The sequence below is a fragment of the Helianthus annuus genome, chromosome 15 (genome assembly GCF_002127325.2).
Source record: "Helianthus annuus cultivar XRQ/B chromosome 15, HanXRQr2.0-SUNRISE, whole genome shotgun sequence".
Classification (NCBI taxonomy): domain Eukaryota; kingdom Viridiplantae; phylum Streptophyta; class Magnoliopsida; order Asterales; family Asteraceae; genus Helianthus; species Helianthus annuus.
The window spans coordinates 78,977,582-78,996,434 of record NC_035447.2 but is presented as its reverse complement, the minus strand read 5'-3'; the positions used below and the strand labels follow the sequence as shown (position 1 = coordinate 78,996,434).

Below are 18,853 nucleotides of genomic sequence, written 5' to 3'. Positions count from 1 at the left end.
ACAACCCTCTTTTGGGCCTTGACAATATTGAATTTCAATGGAATTCCCATATGCTTTGTAGTAATATGGTCAGATCTAGAGACTAGAGGTACACATACAAACCGGAATTTTTAACCGAATTAATTAATAACGGAAACCGTTTTCTAACTAGTACAAAAATATCCGGTTTAGGTTATAAGATAACCATAGGTTCCAAACCGGTTTACCATTTTGAGCCAAGAACCGGTGGTTTGACGCTTTTTAAACTGATGCGATAACTGATTAACTGGTTTTTAAACGTTGGTTACAAAATCAGGGGCGGACCTAATGTAGGTTGGGGCGTAGCACGGGCTACGGCTTAACTTTTTTTCGGTAGTGTAAAATTTTATTTTATTTTTTTCGATTTTTATACTAAGGACACCCCTCAACAAGTAATAGGACACCCCTGACAAAAAAAAATTACAAACTGAAATTAAGCCCAAATAATAGTGATTATATTAGCCCAAGAAACCAAATGATAGCCCAATAGTAATTAGCCCAAATAACCAAATAATAAGCCAATAGTGTATTAGATTGAATGGGCGGCAGATTGAATGAAGCAGGGATATCAAAGGTCTAGGGCAATATTGATTCGTTAACCTAAATACTAATAACTTAAAAAAAACTAGTTTATAAAATTTAATTCGGTAAGGCCTAGGGCACTTGAATTTTCAGGATCGGCTCTGCCCCGTAATGTAGGTAAAAAAATTCTGTTCCATAAATGTATCGTAAAAAAATTTGGAAATTTGGGATATCCCTGAATATTTCTTCTAGTTCCGCCACTGTACAAAACTAGCCATTACAAACGGCCATACAACCTTTAAAACTTGTTTTTAGACTATTTTGCCCCCTTATGTAAGTATAAATAGGTATTGGGTGTATTAGTTTGACCACAATACTTCTCTAGCTCTTAAAAACACAAAACCGCTCAAAAAAACGCAATAAAAGTTTAACAAATTCGCAAGTTTAAACTGCTCACAATCTCAAATGGCTACCTCAAGTGCTCAAGGCACATTCAAAGTTGGTGCTTCGTCGAGTGAGTTAACTACGGTAAGGATCGAAAAACGAGGAACCCAAAACTTTTTGCACATTTCAAACTATGTGTAATGTTGAACGGTAGTTAAAAGGCTCGATGCAAGAATTGTGGTTCGTTTCTCAATGCCGCATCCAATTCCACTTTGAAATCACATTTGGGAAAACATTGCAAAGTGGTACCAATCCGGCTAGTGGCCAAACACAAATATCATGCGATAGAGGTATTCCAAATTTCAACGTTGGTCGTGAAAGGATGACACACTTTGTTATTCAAGAAAGCTTGTGACTTGATCACTTTAACAATCTGCGCTTGACAAAGTTGATTCAAGATACACTTCAATCTCGTTATCATTACGTACGTTGTACTACTCTTGGACGCGATTGTTTAAAAATGTTAAAAGAAGCTAAAAAACAATTTTTTTTGTTTTTGAAAATTAAATACCGGTGTTAGTTTAAATAACGATGTATGGTCGACTCCACATAGTTTATCTTATTCGTACTTCTGCGTTACCGCTCATTGAGTCGATCCTGATATGTGGCAAATGATGAAGTGCACAATTGCGTTCTAATTATTTAGACATCCACATAATGAGAAAAAAAATATTTTATCTTTTTGATAAAGTAATAGAAGCTTATAAAGTAGAAGAAAAAAATACTTTCGATATCTTTTGATAATGCCTCAAATAATTCAAACGTGCTTCAAATGTTAAAATTAAATTAAAATATCAATCAATTTTTAACATTTTTTTCTATAATCGATGTGTTGGACGCATCACTAACTTGATTGTGTAAGATGGATTCGCAGTTGAAGAAATATTAGAAATCAAAGAAGGCTTTAAAAACATATTACACGACGTTTTATAGTTAGTATTAGAGTATTTTCGGAATACAATAAATTAAGTCATTGTACGAGAAAATCATTTTTTGCCCGAAATGAAAGTACGGACTAGGTTTTAGGCTCTCAACAAAAAGAAACTTTAAAAATGTTACTGTGATAGTCTTTCCTTAGTGCGTGGTTACAGCTTTCCCACCTGTCGGTTGGAATTGTGTTAAAATGTTAACACAATTGTTTGAAGTTTTTCAAACCGCAACCACAAGTTTATTAGAGTTTATTATTCCATGAATTGTTTAGTACTTAAATAATTATATTTAATGTGTACCAAATTAAACGAATTTAAATTTAAAGGCGAAGTTTATGAAAATGATCTCAATGTTGGAAAATTCTAAAAAAATATTTTAAAGAAACGCATCCCTTTCAAACAAAATATATTAAATATTTAATTTTGTAGATACTAAAAACGATATTTTATTTTTCAAAGAATCTATTATGTTATATTATTGAAATAAAATAATAATAATAATAATAATAATAAATCCTGTTATTTATTATGACAACACAAATTTCTTATCCTGAAATCTGCCACTGCATTGGCTTTCCATTGTCCTCCAACCAATTTTCAAATATCCATATTCACCCTTGTTCTTCACTCATAGTATATCTTCAATTCTTCTGAGCACTCTTCACATTTTATTATTCAATCACCATGGCTGCTTCAGTAAGTGCTGTGGTCTCCCTTCCTTCTTCAAAATCCACCATTGTTTCAACCAGAACATCATCATTAATCTCTCCAGAAAGACTCACCTTCACCAAGGTATCATCCCTCATTTTTACTTTATTATTAGGGGTCATCAAAAACTGACTCAACCTAAGAAAGTCGGCCGGGTTGAAATATGTACCGTTTTGTTTAGTTTTAACGGGTTGACCATTTATGGTTCGGTAGTGACTGACACATGATTTTTTTTCATGGTTGTGCTAAGTTTCGGTGCTTGGGTCTCTAAGATTCGTTGGCCGTTCAAAAAAAAAAAAATATATGATTACATATATTTTGGGTCGGGTCGGGTGAAATTATTTTGGAAACTCAAAACCTAGCATTGTTCATATTCAAGATCCTAGCAATCGGTTCCATGACTTCAGCCATGTAAATACGTTTAGTTTATAGTTTTATAACGATTTTCGAACACAATTTTTATTTGGTTTCGCAATTGTTTTATTTTTTAAAGCACATCATTTTAAAAAGTATAAAAAAGAAATATATTATTTGTTTATTTGGTAAATTGAACTGACCGTTTAATATTTATTTATTTTAGGAAGAGCAAACTTCCATTTTGCTCTCTGTGGTTTGGTCGCTTTAACGGTTTGCCTCAATCCTTTAAAAATAGCCATTTTACTCCCTGATCTATGAAGCTTATCACGATTTCACACTCCCTGCCCCAAACGGGATCCATTTTAAATGTTAAAAACTGTCAGGTTTCAGTCTAGGTATTGGTCTAATTATGGTCATAATTGTCCATCATGTGTTATGCATGTGACAATTTTTAACGTTTAAAATGGATGTTGTTTGGGGCGGGGAGTGAAATCGTGATGGGCTTCATAGATCAGGGAGTAAAATGGCTTTTTTTTAAAGATTGGAGCAAAACCATTAAAACGACCAAACTACGGGGAGCAAAATAGAAGTTTACTCTTTTAGGAATATATAGTTAGTTATGAATGTATATTATAATATTGGTATAAAGAGTCCTTACCATTCATCACATCACTCGTGGCCTAGTCGGTACGAGGCTTGGATTCTTCAGTGGAGTGGAGACTCAACTTGTGTCACTTTTGGTGGATTAAGGCAATAAAGGATTTGAGTTAGGGTGCGAGGTTGTCAATTCGAATCCCAAGCCCATACGGGTTTCGTCCCATCGTGTGTTACGCGAATTCTGCTTTTATTATGGCACAACGACTGTCAAGTGACAAGTGAGAGCCCTTCTAACAAAAACAGTTCTTACCATTTTTTTTTGAATTTATTACAAAAATATACATTTTTGAAAAAATATTTTATTTGTCTAGAACCTTAAAACCAACCTGGTCAGTTCCGTTTGTATTTCCCAAAAACCATAGTTACTGGTTTGGTCCAAAATTTTCGTCAAAATCAGTCAAACCGGACCGTCAAACGCTTCAGTTTGTACTACATATGATGTGGGATTTGCATATTTTTTGTTTATTGAAATGGGTTTTTTGTAACTTTGATGTTTAGGTGCCACATTACAAAAATGTGTCAACAAGTGGTAGATTGTTATCAATTAGAGCTCAGATCACAACAGAGGCTGAGACTGAGGCACCTGCTAAAGTAGAGAAGATTTCAAAGAAACAAGAGGAGGGTGTGGTTACAAACAAATACAAACCAAAGGAACCATATGTTGGTAGGTGTCTTCTCAACACCAAGATCACAGGTGATGATGCTCCTGGTGAAACTTGGCACATGGTTTTCAGCACTGAGGGTATGTTGTGAATTCATTCATTTCAGTTTATATATTGTGTGTCAAACTAGTTGGTTTATGATGCTAAATTGGCATGTGTTTGATTGTTATTTTTGACTAAGAGGGTGCCATGTTAGATGATATAGCATAGTCTGACATTAACTAGTCTTTGTTTTTGTGATTAAAGTCATATTATTTTAGTTTTTGATTCCTAAAGTGTTTGAAGCTTGACTTAAAAAGTCAAAATGATCCCTTGGTGGATTAGAAAACTATGGTGAATTCTTCATTGGAAAAAAGTGTAAATCTTGAAGATATATATGTAACAATCTTTTTATTATCGTTATGATTATTTTTTGAAACTTTAAACAAGGTGTCAAATTATTTAATTTATGTGCCTAAACTGATATGTGTTTAATTGTTATTTCTGAATAAGAGGGTGCATGTTGGTTAATTTATCATAGGCTATCATTAATATAGTTTTTATTTTTTGTATGTAAAGTAATAACATGGTGATTTTTTTTGAACGGCGTACAAGAACATAAACTTATGTTCGGTATGCGTTCGTGAACAGTTCGCGAACATGTTAATTTCCTTAACGAACGAACACGAACATGACCTTGTTGGTGTTCGTTCGGTTCGTTTACAACCCTAGTTGCTGGTGCATTTCCCATAGAAACTAGAGTGTGCATCTTGAAAATATCTAATTAACCATTTGTCTTCGTTTTGAAACATTAAACATTATGTCAAATTAGTTTCTTTATGATTCTAAATGGATGTCTTTAAATGTTATATGCTAACATTGTTATTCTTTTTTGTTTTTGTAATTTAAGTAATAAAATGTTGATTTTGAATTCCTAAAGTGTTTGGACTTTGACTTCAAAAGTCATAATGAATTTAACCTTCTATTTTCTTTTTAAAACTTCATAAAAGATGTTCTTATAGCAAGTCAAGTTAAATCCGATTCATTTATTGTTTGGATTGATTAGGTGAGATCCCGTATAAGGAAGGACAATCCATCGGTGTAGTTCCAGACGGGATTGACCCAAAAAACGGAAAGCCACACAAACTGAGATTGTATTCCATTGCTAGCAGTGCTATTGGTGACTTTGGAGACTCCAAAACTGTAAGCATTTCAACACAATACCTTTGTTTTATAAAATCTTGAAAAAGAAGTTAAAAAAAAAACTTTACATAGGTATGTTTTGATCTTTTAAATTTGACATTATGTTTAGGTCTCTTTATGTGTGAAAAGACTTGTCTACACAAATGACCAAGGGGTAGAAGTTAAAGGAGTTTGCTCTAACTTCTTGTGTAAGAACAAAAATATTAAAATTCTTCGGTCACTTATTCTTAACAGCCGACATTTTTTTTCGCTTTTGTTAGATGTATAAGATTATATCTAACATGGGTATTGCATAAAATGTCTGTTTGCAACTCAGGTGACTTAAAGCCTGGAGCTGAGGTGCAGATAACCGGTCCGGTAGGAAAAGAAATGCTTATGCCAAAGGATCCTAATGCTACAGTTATCATGGTTAGTTCCACTCTTAATATAAACTTATACTCCCATTGTACCATTAAATGTGCAACATTCAACCTTGGTTTAAAAAAGCATTAGGTGCTAATGAACTTTTATGATTGCAGCTTGGAACAGGAACTGGGATTGCTCCTTTCCGCTCATTTTTGTGGAAAATGTTCTTCGAGAAGCACGATGACTATGAAGTACCCGTCACATGAATACATCTTGTTGACTAATAATCATATGGTCAAAACTAAAATTTTCAACTTGTTTTTAAATTGCAGTTCAATGGGTTGGCATGGCTCTTCTTGGGTGTTCCTACAAGCAGTTCCTTGTTATACAAAGAGGTAAAAACTTATCCTTCCTCATTTTACGAGTTAAAAACTGATTTGACAATCATCTTAAATTAAGTTTGACTTTGTGAAATTTTCAGGAATTTGAGAAAATGAAGGAGTTGAAGCCGGATAACTTTAGACTTGACTTTGCAGTGAGCAGAGAGCAAACTAATGACAAGGGTGAAAAGATGTACATTCAAACCCGAATGGCGCAGTATGACAGAGAGCTATGGGAATTACTCAAGAAAGACAACACCTTTGTGTATATGTGTGGGCTTAAGGGCATGGAGAAGGGTATTGATGACATCATGGCTACATTGGCTGCTGAGGATGGTAAGAAAACTTGAAAACTTAAAGTGCTGAAATGGGGGGGGGGGGGGGGGGGTGTTGGTAATGGGTACTTTTTGATACAGAGTGGATTAGGTTGACCCGAAACACTTTTTGTCCAAAACTTCTATCTTCGTTAATAGTTAGTGTGACAAGTACGATAACAAAATTGTAAATAATAATAATATACACTTTTGAAATAAGTTATAAAATACCCTCTTTGACTCTCTTTTCTTGGTCCTTGACATTCATTTTTCTATGTTTTTTTCTAGGCATTGAATGGGCAACATACAAGAAGCAATTGAAGAAAGAAGGGCAATGGAATGTGGAAGTTTACTAAGTGGTTTTTTACTTGTACAAATGCAGCCCTCTCTTTGTAGATAGGTAACCTTTTTTTTGTAATTTGACCTTTTTTTTATTTTCTTCCCTTTAATTTATCATAAACAAAGTCTATTGTTATGGGTATCCCCAAATTTTAGTTTTTTTTTTTCCACTTTGGAGGGGCATTGATTATGAAAGTATACTACAATTATGGAAATAAGATTTCCTTGATATATGTTTCTTGACATGTTCATGCACCATGGCATATTATTCTCTATCCTATATGACAAAAGGATAGAAAGACTTATGTTTCATGTGCCCATTCGAAAGGATATCGAATCGGAAACAATGCTACGTGAGGGAGCTTCAAAAAACTAAATGAATGTAATAATGTTATTATCTTGTTCCTCTATGTTTATATATATATAAGTTATGTTTTTTTTTTTTCATGTATTGAGCTTTTGTGTGGGTTCAGGTACAATGCATTTTGTGCCATTAGTATGCATTTGGATTGTGTAGTTATGATAGATCTTTGTGTTCCTAAAGCCCTAAATAGTATTTAAGGGTGGTTATTTAAACAACCGGTAAGGTAACCTTTTATAGTAAAGTAGTTTATATCTTTCATGATATTTTTGAATTGATATCAATCAGCAGTCTCTCTATTGCTACAGGGTAGAGGTAAAGCTGCTTACATCTTACCCTTCTAAGAACCTATCTTAACTTTGCTATTGGTGAGATTTACTGAGTATGATAATGATGATGATAAACTATAATCATGTTACTCTCTAGATCATTGTACGAGTTATGCAATTTTGTTGCAACAATGTTTGAAACTGAAACATTGTGAGTAAAGTCTTCTACATAGTATTCTATCTATATCATGTAATATCAAAAGGTTAAATGAATTACTATGTTCAACCAAACTAAATGAATTAACTTATTATTATATATATAATTGAAAAACTCCTTAGCTTCCGTCAAAGCAAAATTGAATTGTGGATGACTCACAAATGAAATCACATCACGCCACATGGTATGTTTGCTTTGATATTGTGTACCATGTTATTTACATTTAAAATTTTTATAGAATATATTAATGTTCAATAACAATCTATATATGATAAAAAAGAAGTTGAATGAACAATGTTTTAGTGTTTTAGTATTAAATTAGAATTAAAATTAGAATTAAAATTAGAATATATATGATAAAAAAGAAGTTGAATGAACAGTGTTTTAGTATTAAATTAGAATTAAAATTAGATTTAGAATTATTTAAAATTAGAATGGAATGAATAGTAACACCATTAAGAGATGAGCAAATGGTATCGGGTATAGGTACCCGTCGCAAATTTGCTAAACCGGTGTATTTTCGATACCGGTTCTGCACAGGTATTCACCGGTTTTTACCCTCAAATACCGGTGTCGTACCTGTACCGACCAGTACTGAACCGTACCATACTAGGTATATTCGGTACCGGTACCCATTTTTGGGGATTTCGGTAACGGTATTTTCGGTACCGGTTGGTAACGAGCTCATCAAATCCTGTAGCAACGCAACAATGCAAGTAATTGCACCGTTTAGATTACTTTTCATACACACAGTAAGTAAACTGTATTTCGTTTGAATGAGGTTTTATATACACAACAACTTATTTTGCTTTCTTTTTTGTCTTTTTCTGTAATGAATAAATTGTAGCATGTAAAATTAACTTGGATATTTAGAATATTGATGATCAAATCGTATCAAATCCTGTAAACGAACCGGTATCGTATCGGTACCAAATTTACTATACCAAATCATTTTCGGTACCAATTTGTTACCCACCTTTTGGTGTTTTCAGAATCGTTACTTTCGGTTCGACACCGGTCTAGCACCATACCTGTATTTATTGATTTTTACCTTCAAATACCATACCGTATTGTACCGAGCATTTTCGGTGCCGGTACCTAATTTCGATGATTTTCCGAATCGGTACTTTCGCTGTCGTTACCGGTATCGAGCTCATCCATATTTTAACGTGTTAGCACCGTAATAACTGAACTGAAAACAACCGAATTTCCAACGTGTAGAACGTGTGGGCCCTATTATTATATATTAGGTTATTTAAAATCGTTTTTTATGACGGAGTGACTATCCTTACCACGTCATTTTATTTATGTTTTGATATTCAGTATCTGTTTGCCGTTGCTGACACGCCTTTTGTAGTCATTGAGTCCCGCCGCAATGCGCGGGATGAAAATAACTAGTCTATTTAAAAATATAAAACTTTGTTAGAAATCTTTAAAATTTTCAGCGATTACAACATCAGTGCCATGACAATTTTGTCCGAACAATATCGGTATCGAGATCCGTGATTTTGGAACCATTGCCAATTTCGTTTTTCTAACTGTAGATCGATATAAAACCCATGTCAACAACCTTTTAATTATATAACAACCTTTACTTTTTGTATTTTCTCTTCCGGTTTCCGAGTTCCGCTACTATAGCGCTATCATAACAAACAGGGATGTTCATCGAATCAAATATCGGATTATTTGAATCGAATTATTCGAATAATTTTTATATTCCCTTGAATTCGTATTCGATTTGAATTCGATTAAAACTTACCGAATTCGATTCGTATTCGAATAAAAGCCCAATTCGTATTCGGTTCGTATTCTATAAAAAATTCGAATTCGAATAAATTCGATTTAATTCAAATTCTTTAAAAACATGTAAAAAAACTATCAAAATGAAACATAAATTTTAAAGCAGCCATAAAGCACGATATCGCATTAAAAAGTTCAAAATAAAGTATCATAAGTCTAAAATTCGAAATGAGAAGTCGGGCATAACCACTCCACACTACAAGTTAATATTTTTAGGGTTATAAATCTATTAACAGATTTATTACTTAGGTTTTAGTTATGGGCCATGTAGTGGGTTTGGTAATGGGTAATTTTAATACTTGGAAAAAAATAGAAAATAATTTATAGTATAGCTTAATAAAAGTTATATGTGCATTATATATAAAAATAATAAATAAAAATGTATAAATCGAATTTGAAATTATAAATTCGTATTCGATTTACTTGACTCGAATTGAATTGAATCGAATTCGAATTCGATTTCTTTTAATCGAAACGAATTCTTGATAATCGAGTCGAATTTAAACGATTTTCGAATTTTTCGAATTCGAAACGAATTCTGAACACCCCTAACAACAAATAAACTGATACAGGTCGAATTCCCGCCACATAGTGCGGTAGAAATATACTACTTAAATATTAATGAATGTACAAAAATAGCCATTAACCTATGATATAACAACATTTCAAACTAATTAATGTGGTAGTTACAAGATTTTCATACTTGCAATTCACATATGAATATGCACTGAACTAAATAAAACCACATCATTCACAATTCTTGTGAATCAGTGTTGCTAAGTATTATCTTCCTTTATACAAACCATACATGAAAATAACATAGACTATGATATGTAGTTCATATAATTATAACTCTCTTTTTCAGAAATTATCACAAACATCAACATTATCACATAGTTTGTGAAACTTATAATATTATTGTAAAAGCACCTTAGCCTTGATACTAATCGTTTAATGTTATTGTTACTTCATTGAAGTGCTATCAGATTTTTGATTTTCAGCTTAGGAGGTCATATTTGGAAGGTTGGCTTCTGATTTGTCTAAATTGACCGACCCATAAGCTCACTTTGTAAAAGCACCTATGCTGATTCGGTGAAATGAGCCAACGAGTTGTAAACATGTTATATTTTAGCTGTAAATGTGTTAAAAGGGTTGGGTGGGTTGTAATAGATGTGTTAAAGGTATTTAATTTAACGGGTTAGGATACCAACCTATTTAGTTAAACGGGATTAAACATGTCAACTTGAGTTTGACCCAATTAATTAGACATGTTAACCTAAAGATAGTCCGTTTATTAAACATGGTAGGGGTGACAACCAGTGGCGGACCCAGAAATTATTTGCTAGAGGTGCGGATGAGGTGTTCAATAATATTTTTAAGGGGTGCGGTCGGATTTTTTGCCTAAAATATACACTATTTTTTTTTTCAAGGGGTGCAGCCGTCCACCCTAGCCAAAGGCTAGATCCGCCCATGGTGACAACCCAAAATATAATAATTTAGTATCTGTGTTTATTCCTGTTGTTAATTTTCACCCATAATGACTATTTGAAGATGATAAAATATTATATCATAAACTATATTAAAAATACTCTTCTTAAATGGTGAGAGAGAATGGAACATAGTTGCTTAACATCAAAGTAATACATTCAAATTACAGGGAACACGTGTAGCGTAAGCCCAATGATTAGAAACAATTGTACAAGAAATGGTTAATAAGAACATGAGTATTCGTCCCTTATGTTTTGCCCAATCACGCCTACACGTCGGGAAACCACCCTTCTAGGCGTGTTTGGCTAGTTTTTCTTTTTGCCCAATTACGTCGGGGAACCACCCTCTAGGCGTGTTTGGCCAGTTTTTCTGTTTTGTCGTTATTTAAATCACGCTATGGGGGCATTATTTTGGCCAATCAGATTTAATCTTCCTTTTTTAGTCCGATAGTTTTTTTTGTTGGTTTTTTTATTTTTATTTAATTCTTTACACCCTTTTAACATAATGCCCACATCCCCACTACACCCATTTTAGAAAAACGCCCAACAATACCCCTTGATAACTGTACTGCCACATGACGGAAAACACCCAAAAAAGGAAGACATTATTCACCATTACCACTACACATGGTCTAAACATGATTTTCAGAATCAATGATTCAGTTGACAATCAGAACAATCGTAATGCTAACTTACGAATTACAACCAAAAGAAAAATATAATTCCAAAGCTAAAACTTTAGCTATGAAAATGGTGAGATAATTTGCTACTAAATTGCATAAACAAGTCACTAGCTACTTGGTATGGGTGAGGCTCATCTTTGGAGGATGACCCTCCACTTCAGTGTCACATAGAATGGGTGTGAGGATAGGGCAAAGAGGATGGAGTTAAGGAAATGAGGAATGGGCCTAAAATATATATGTCGTATGTATACGTGTGTGTGAGAGGAGGAGGCATTACCTTTTGTCCTTTAGCAAGCGTCCTCAACGTCTGGCCTGGGACGTTCTCGGCGACGACGGCCTGTTGGAAACGATGTTGAGGCCCGGCGCCGCCCCACGACGTCCCTTGCCGAGCCCCATACCGATTAGCCTCATACTAAAAAAGTTGATGAATAAATGATTGAATAGAATAATTATTGTAGGAATTAGGTTCACAATTAAAATAATAACAAAATAAATAATAATGATACTCTTGTTATTTGTGAGAAATTTTTCTAGTACAATACCGGTTACATAAACTAAATAAACAAATGTAAAATACAATTTAATTGTACCAATCTTGATTCAAGTCGATATCTTTGGAAGAACTTGAACCGCACCTTCTTGTTCGAAACTCCGCTGCATGACAAGCAACATATCGTTGATGGTTTTGGTTGAGGATCATGTATGACACGTGGCCCTTAAAAAGATTTCGTGCCTCCTCTCAGACGGTCTGTTTCCAGGATACAACAACCGAAGCAGCATTTGTACTGCTGGAGATGACACTTATGCCCGAGGTTACACCGGGTATAATTTGGTGTTCATGAAATTAGGAAAAAGATGAAGTTGTCTCTATTTGAGAGTACTCCTTTCAATTTTATAGAAAGTTAGAGACTAAAGAGAGTGACAATTTTCTTGTGTCTTTAATCTTGTCATAACTAAAACATTAATATTGTAATAAACAAGATAATGAACATGGCTTTAATCTCGAATTAAACGGTCTGAAACAACTTGTTTGACTAGGTCCAACCAGCTCTTCTATTACTGCTGCAAACCTGTGCGCGCGCCTAAACTGATCCGCCAGTCCGCGCGCCACGCTTCAATGATCTCACGCTATGCTATACGGAGCCGCACGCCACATGGATGCCACTACGCATACCAGGATGCCACCTGGTCATGCGTCATCCATACTCGTGCGCCACCTTCACTCTCCGCCTTAGCCAATGACGTGTGCAATGCGCCTAAGGAGCTCACGCCACATCGACATGTGCCATGCCATGGCCTCCGCCTACGCCACCCAAGGGTGCGCTAAAAGCGGACCCACCATGTATCTTTCCACGCGCTCATGGGCAAAAATACAAAGGTTACACATTATTCGTTTAAACAAACTCGGAACCCTCTTGGTTACAAACTTAAACCCGGAACCCCCTAACAAACTCAGACAACATATACATTATATATATCAACTTGGACATGCATGTACCAGACTCGGAAATATTAAAACACATAGCTCGGACTCCTAATCACATCATTAAACTCGGAAATATTAATCATATTCATATTCATGTTAAACTCTGAATATATAACATACTCGAAACATATTTATCAAACTCGGACTCAACTTGTTTATTCGGAACATATATAAACACGGACACTCATATTAATTCGGAATATATATATATATATATATATATATATATATATATATATATATATATATATATATATATATATATATAAAACTCGGAACTTAGTAACAAAACTCGGACGAAACATTATATAAAACTCAGAAACTCTCATTTGTTTAATAAACTCAGATTTTGATTATGATTCCAATAACCCAGACTTTGTGACTTCACAAACTCGGACCAATTACAAACGCACAATAACACGGAACAAGCAAAAATCACAGTTTCTCAATGTAACTGTTCTACGATCAGACCCTAATCTCAACAATGTTACGAATCATAAACAACAGTTTAGCAGTTCTAATATGTCAATAGCATCACTAACATCTAGCAGCAATTACACATTCATCCAAGCTAACAACAATTACGCATTCATCAGACATGATCCACTGAACACAGATCAACTGTTTGGATATCTAGGGTTTTGCATGAAATCAAACGAACAAAGTTATCAACGTATAACCCAAAACACTTATGTGACACCCCAGGAAAACCGGGAAAACCATACAACTTAACTAGCTTCCTCAGTGAGTGCCATCAAATTTCGGGACGAAATTTCTTTCAACTGGGGGATGATGTGACAACTCGAAACTCAGAACCTTTCGTTGTGTCTTGATGTAACATGCTTGAACGTTGTGTGACTAGTTAACTTGTTAACTTAATAATAAATGTGAACCTTTTATGTGATGTTATGTGTGTGCTTGTATGGATGTCACGTATATATGTATGAATGAGTGTATGTATATGAACCGAGACAACAAGGACCCGACTTGAGACCATGTGGTCTCGAGTGAACAGTAACCGGTTGGGCCATTTGGGCCGTAAACCCCTTTAGCCGACTTGTAAACCCCTTTAGGGTGCACCATGTGGAACTAGTATATATACCACACTCATGGCCACATTTACCATTTCCTTTGACAACACACACACTCTCCTACTTTCCCTCTCACTAAAACCCTAGAAGCACAAACCTTCACTCTCTGATTTTCGGATCCAATCGGTTGGCACTAGGATCTTCGGTTCAAGCTTGGAATCGACATTTGGAGTTCACCTTTCCTATCCCCTAACCGGTTAGTGATTCTTGTTGTGTTTTGTGTTTGGGTTGATGATTATGACATTATGTTTGCTTGCTAAGTTTGCACATGAGAAATGGTTGTTTGCTTGATAGAAAATAGCTACTTGTTGTCAAATGATGATATTATATGTATGATGATGATAAATCGGTTAACATGTCTTGATTTCGGATATATTGCATGATGAGTATGATATCTTGTGTTTAAATGAAGTTAAACCACTAGTTGTTGATGTTCATGAAACCGGTTTACATATGTCATGTAATCGGCTTAGTATGGAGCCGAGTTTGTGGTGTTATGCTTAAAGTGTTTTGATGGTTGTTCATGATTGTGATTGAATAAAGGTTGTTTATGTTGTAAAAATTGATGAACATGATGAATATGTGAAGAACTTGATGAATGTGTTTTGAATATATATGATGAACAACTTGAATGTGCTTTGAAGGTGCTTTGAATATTTGAAATCTGATTTGTTTGATCCATTTTGGGTAAATGTTAGACAACAAAACATGTTTAGTGGATGGTACATATTTCTGCATGAATTTCATTGGATAGTACAAACTGCGAAGGATCAGCAGGTGCTGGGGAGTCGAGACCCCTGGTTTCGACTCGAAACCATAGCATGACAAGCCGAGACCACATGATTGCGACCCCCGTTGCGAGTCGGGAACTCCTAATCTCGACTCGAGACCACATATGATCAACACAAACAGCATGACTCGAGACCATGCCTGCGAGTCCGGTTGCGACTCGAGACCAACACATGCATGACCCGAGACCTCCTCAGATTGCGACTCGAGACCCTGTCAGCTACACTCGAGACCGCACAGTCTCGAGTAGAGACCGCACAGTCTCGACTCGAGACCACGCTTATTGGGCTTGCATAATTACGGGCCTAAGTAATTGGGCCGAACATATGGGCTAAATGTGCTACTGTTAATTGAGTATGTTGTGCACTGTTAATAAACTGCCATGCTAGAACTTGTGTGCCATGATTGTTACTTATACGTGCAATACTTGGGTACAACCTGACTTGAATGGTATCTATGTTAGGACATAGTTGACCACTTACAACTCGATTGACCTTTCTGTGTATCTGCCGAGCAAACCAAGGTGAGTTCACACCCTCTACAAAGCATGGGATTCCCTGGGTTGGGAACGGGGTTAAGGAACGTGGATTCCTCGTCCTCCTTGGGTAGGACAGCAGTGGTTCAGGAATGTGATTCCTCGTCCTTACGGACGGATAACTCGTACTAGACCAAAACTCTATCATGAAGTCCCTCCTTTTTATATCGACTTAATCGTCGGGCCAATGGCGAGCGGGTCATTAGTTAGATAGCGCTATTTAGGTCTGACAAACCTCACACCGTGCCGCAGAGGACGGGCGTGAACTAATGGATCTGGGGCACGTCAATGATGATAGACATTGACAGTTTCAGGGCACATAAACATGACTACAGTCAGCAGTCGATATGGTAACGAGTCTAGTGTACGCATGGGGTAGCCCCCACGGCCGAAATGCCAGATAACTAACATGGGGTAGCCCCCACGGCTGGAATGCCAGAGTAACCGGGAATAAACAAGTCACGTTTTTAACTATGGGGTAACCCCCACGGCAGGATGCCAGATAAAGGAAACTGTTTTCGAAATAACTTAAAACGAACACCCAACCGTGAACTCACTCAACTAGTTGTTGACTCGTTACTACATGCTTTGCAGGACTATAGGTACTCAGCTGGAGCTTGCATGGAGGAGAGTCGTTGTGGGACATGGATTGCTGCGTGCCATGTTAAACTTGAAAACATTTGAACTTATGTTTTAACTTTAAGACTTATGCTTCCGCTTACAACTTAAACCTTGTTTTGTTTGAACACCAATCGTATTGGTTAGACTTTTATAACTATTTATATGCTTGTTCAGTATGATTGGTGGCTGGATCCTTGTCAGTCACGCCTCCAAGCGGTAGTACTCCGCAGGTGGGATTTTGGGGGTGTGACAACTTACCTTAGATTTGATCTAGTGTTTGTTCTTGATGGGTTGAAAAATCAAAGATTAGATTATTGTGTCTCCAAGAATGATCAGAGAACTAACTACCGTATGATTGAGATTATAGGGAGGTTAGGGTTGCAGTGTTTTATTATAATTTCCATAATAACCATAAACACCCTTAACTATATAACGTTTACACAGTAACACATAACATCTTGCAGTTTGCAGTTACAACATATAATTCACGTCGTTGTCATGCAACGTATAAGTTTCGTATAAATCGTCCGTTTATATTAATTATTCGTGTTAGTCACCAACGTTCGAGAATTAACTTATGTGTGTGCTCCGGTAATTCCCCGAATTACCAATGTAGACTCATTTAACTAACCCTAGTTAAATGCAGTGCTATGAATGTATGTTTAAACTAATTGTGGTTAGATTAAAGTATTAACCTAAAATTGCGTGTTGTCACATATGCCACCCAAGGGTGTGCCATAAGCGGACCCACTATGTATCTTTCCACGCACTCATGGGAAAAAATACAAAGGTGGCTTTCAAGCGGCATTGCGAGTGTGCGAAGTGCAAAGTGTGGCACATTGCACTCATCACCCATGCCAGTGTGCACGAATAAGGGTGATCCGCATCCTTTAGGATCCCCACTAGTGTTTGCCTTTAAGGAAAGAATATACAAGGAGTGCTCCTCCTTATAAACCACTTCAAGTTTTGTCATCCCACCTATGTGGGACAAGTTGACAAAGCTTAATCCATTTTTTCTCATATTTGTTTGTTCCAAACATATAAGTTCAAGCTTTGATATCTTATTCATCTTAGCTCCATTTTGGGCATAGTTTGGTTCATTATGAATCTTTCACTAGGTAGAATACAAATCCACAAATAATTATTTATACAACACATAGATAAATATTATTTTTGGTGTCTAAAATATTTAGTGAAAAACACATTTTCACAAAAATTTCCAACAATCCCCCACATGAATGGAGATCGATTAAAACACACAAATTTTTTCCTCGTTTTTAACCACTCGTTAGAAATTAACAATTGCAAATCGTTAAAATAGTTGGTTTTTAAGATAAACTAGTTCTAATACGCCCATTAGATTTTAAACGTTTGACAAACATTCAAAATATTTGGTTTTCTATAAAGCAAACCGTTTCTAACATGCTCGTTAGAAATGTAAACTGACACACTTATTGCCATAAGCTGTTTTGATTAATATAAAATAGATGTTTTCTAACCCGCTTGTTAGAAATAAACAATTGCTAAAGCCGTTAAATGGTTTCTAACACGCTTGTTAGAAATAAACGATTGCAATTTTTGTTTTGAAGTTTATAAAAATAAACTATTTCCAATACGCTCATTAGAAATAAACAAATACGAAGTCATTTTAACATTTATGTAAGTAATCCATTTCTAACTTGCTTGTTAGAAATTTAATGGTTTAAACGAAACCGTTATAAGGCTTATTATCCAAAATAATTGTCTCCAACACGCTCATCGGTAATTATTTGAAATAATTATCTTTTCTAACATGCTCGTTAGAAAATCTAAACGTGTCTTTTCTAGCACGCTCGTTAGAAAATCTAATCATCTTTCAACTAGTTAGTTTTACACAATCATCGTATCTAACACGCTCATTAGATATAATAGATGATATTAAAACTTATTATTCTATAAAATTCTAACACGCTAGTTAGAAATATAAAAAGTTTTAAGACTTTTGAAACCAACATTGATATACCAATTATAATTTTCTAACACGCTCGTTAGAAAATATAAAAACTTGTTATTTTATAAAATAATTATTTTCTAATATGCTCAAACGAAAATATGTATATTTCAAAACTTTTGAAACCAACATTGATATCCCAATTATAATTTCCAACATGCTTGTTAGAAACAAATTAAACGTTACAAACATTTTTTATGGGGTTCCAAAATATATTTTTCTAATATGCTCATTAGAAAATTGTAGTATTTCAAAAACATATTGAAATACATATTATTTTGTATATGGTTCGGTTTATCTAGACACGAACAAAAAACCATGAATTGTAAAACGTGAATCAAAACGTTCGTTTTGCAACACGGTATTCAGATTAAAGATTGTGCTCCAATTATAAAATTAATCTGACTCGTTGTACTAAATAAATATTTCCCAAAATATTTATAAGATTTTTGCAAAATCTCTATTAAAATTTTAACTTTCGTGAACCTAAATCCTTGTAGAGAAGGGATTTAAGATCGTAGTAACAATCTTCATGAAAGATTGTTTTAAGATTGTAAGAACTAGTTTCACAATTGAAATAATAACAAAATAAATAATAACGATACTCTCGTTATTTGTGGAAAATTCTTCTAGTAAAATACCGGTTACATAAACTAAATAAACAAAT

General features: G+C 34.9%; 1 protein-coding gene across 1 annotated transcript; it reads left to right on the top strand.

The window, feature by feature from the left end:
* The first annotated feature begins 2,464 nt into the window (after positions 1-2,464).
* Positions 2,465-7,097, top strand: LOC110912106 (ferredoxin--NADP reductase, leaf-type isozyme, chloroplastic). The gene is made up of 9 exons (XM_022156783.2): positions 2,465-2,705; positions 4,134-4,377; positions 5,343-5,479; positions 5,589-5,667; positions 5,796-5,887; positions 5,998-6,075; positions 6,157-6,219; positions 6,306-6,540; positions 6,807-7,097. Exons 1-9 carry the CDS (start codon positions 2,598-2,600, stop codon positions 6,872-6,874), a joined length of 1,104 nt encoding a protein of 367 aa, XP_022012475.1. The 5' UTR covers positions 2,465-2,597; the 3' UTR covers positions 6,875-7,097.
* Positions 7,098-18,853: the final 11,756 nt, after the last annotated feature.

Coding starts and splice junctions, on each gene's coding strand:
- LOC110912106 (XM_022156783.2), top strand. CDS start 2,598: ATGGCTGCTTCAGTAAGTGCTGTGGTCTCCCTTCCTTCTTCAAAATCC. Junction 2,706..4,133: donor AAAGACTCACCTTCACCAAG/GTATCATCCCTC, acceptor TTTGATGTTTAG/GTGCCACATTACAAAAATGT. Junction 6,220..6,305: donor GTTCCTTGTTATACAAAGAG/GTAAAAACTTAT, acceptor TGAAATTTTCAG/GAATTTGAGAAAATGAAGGA.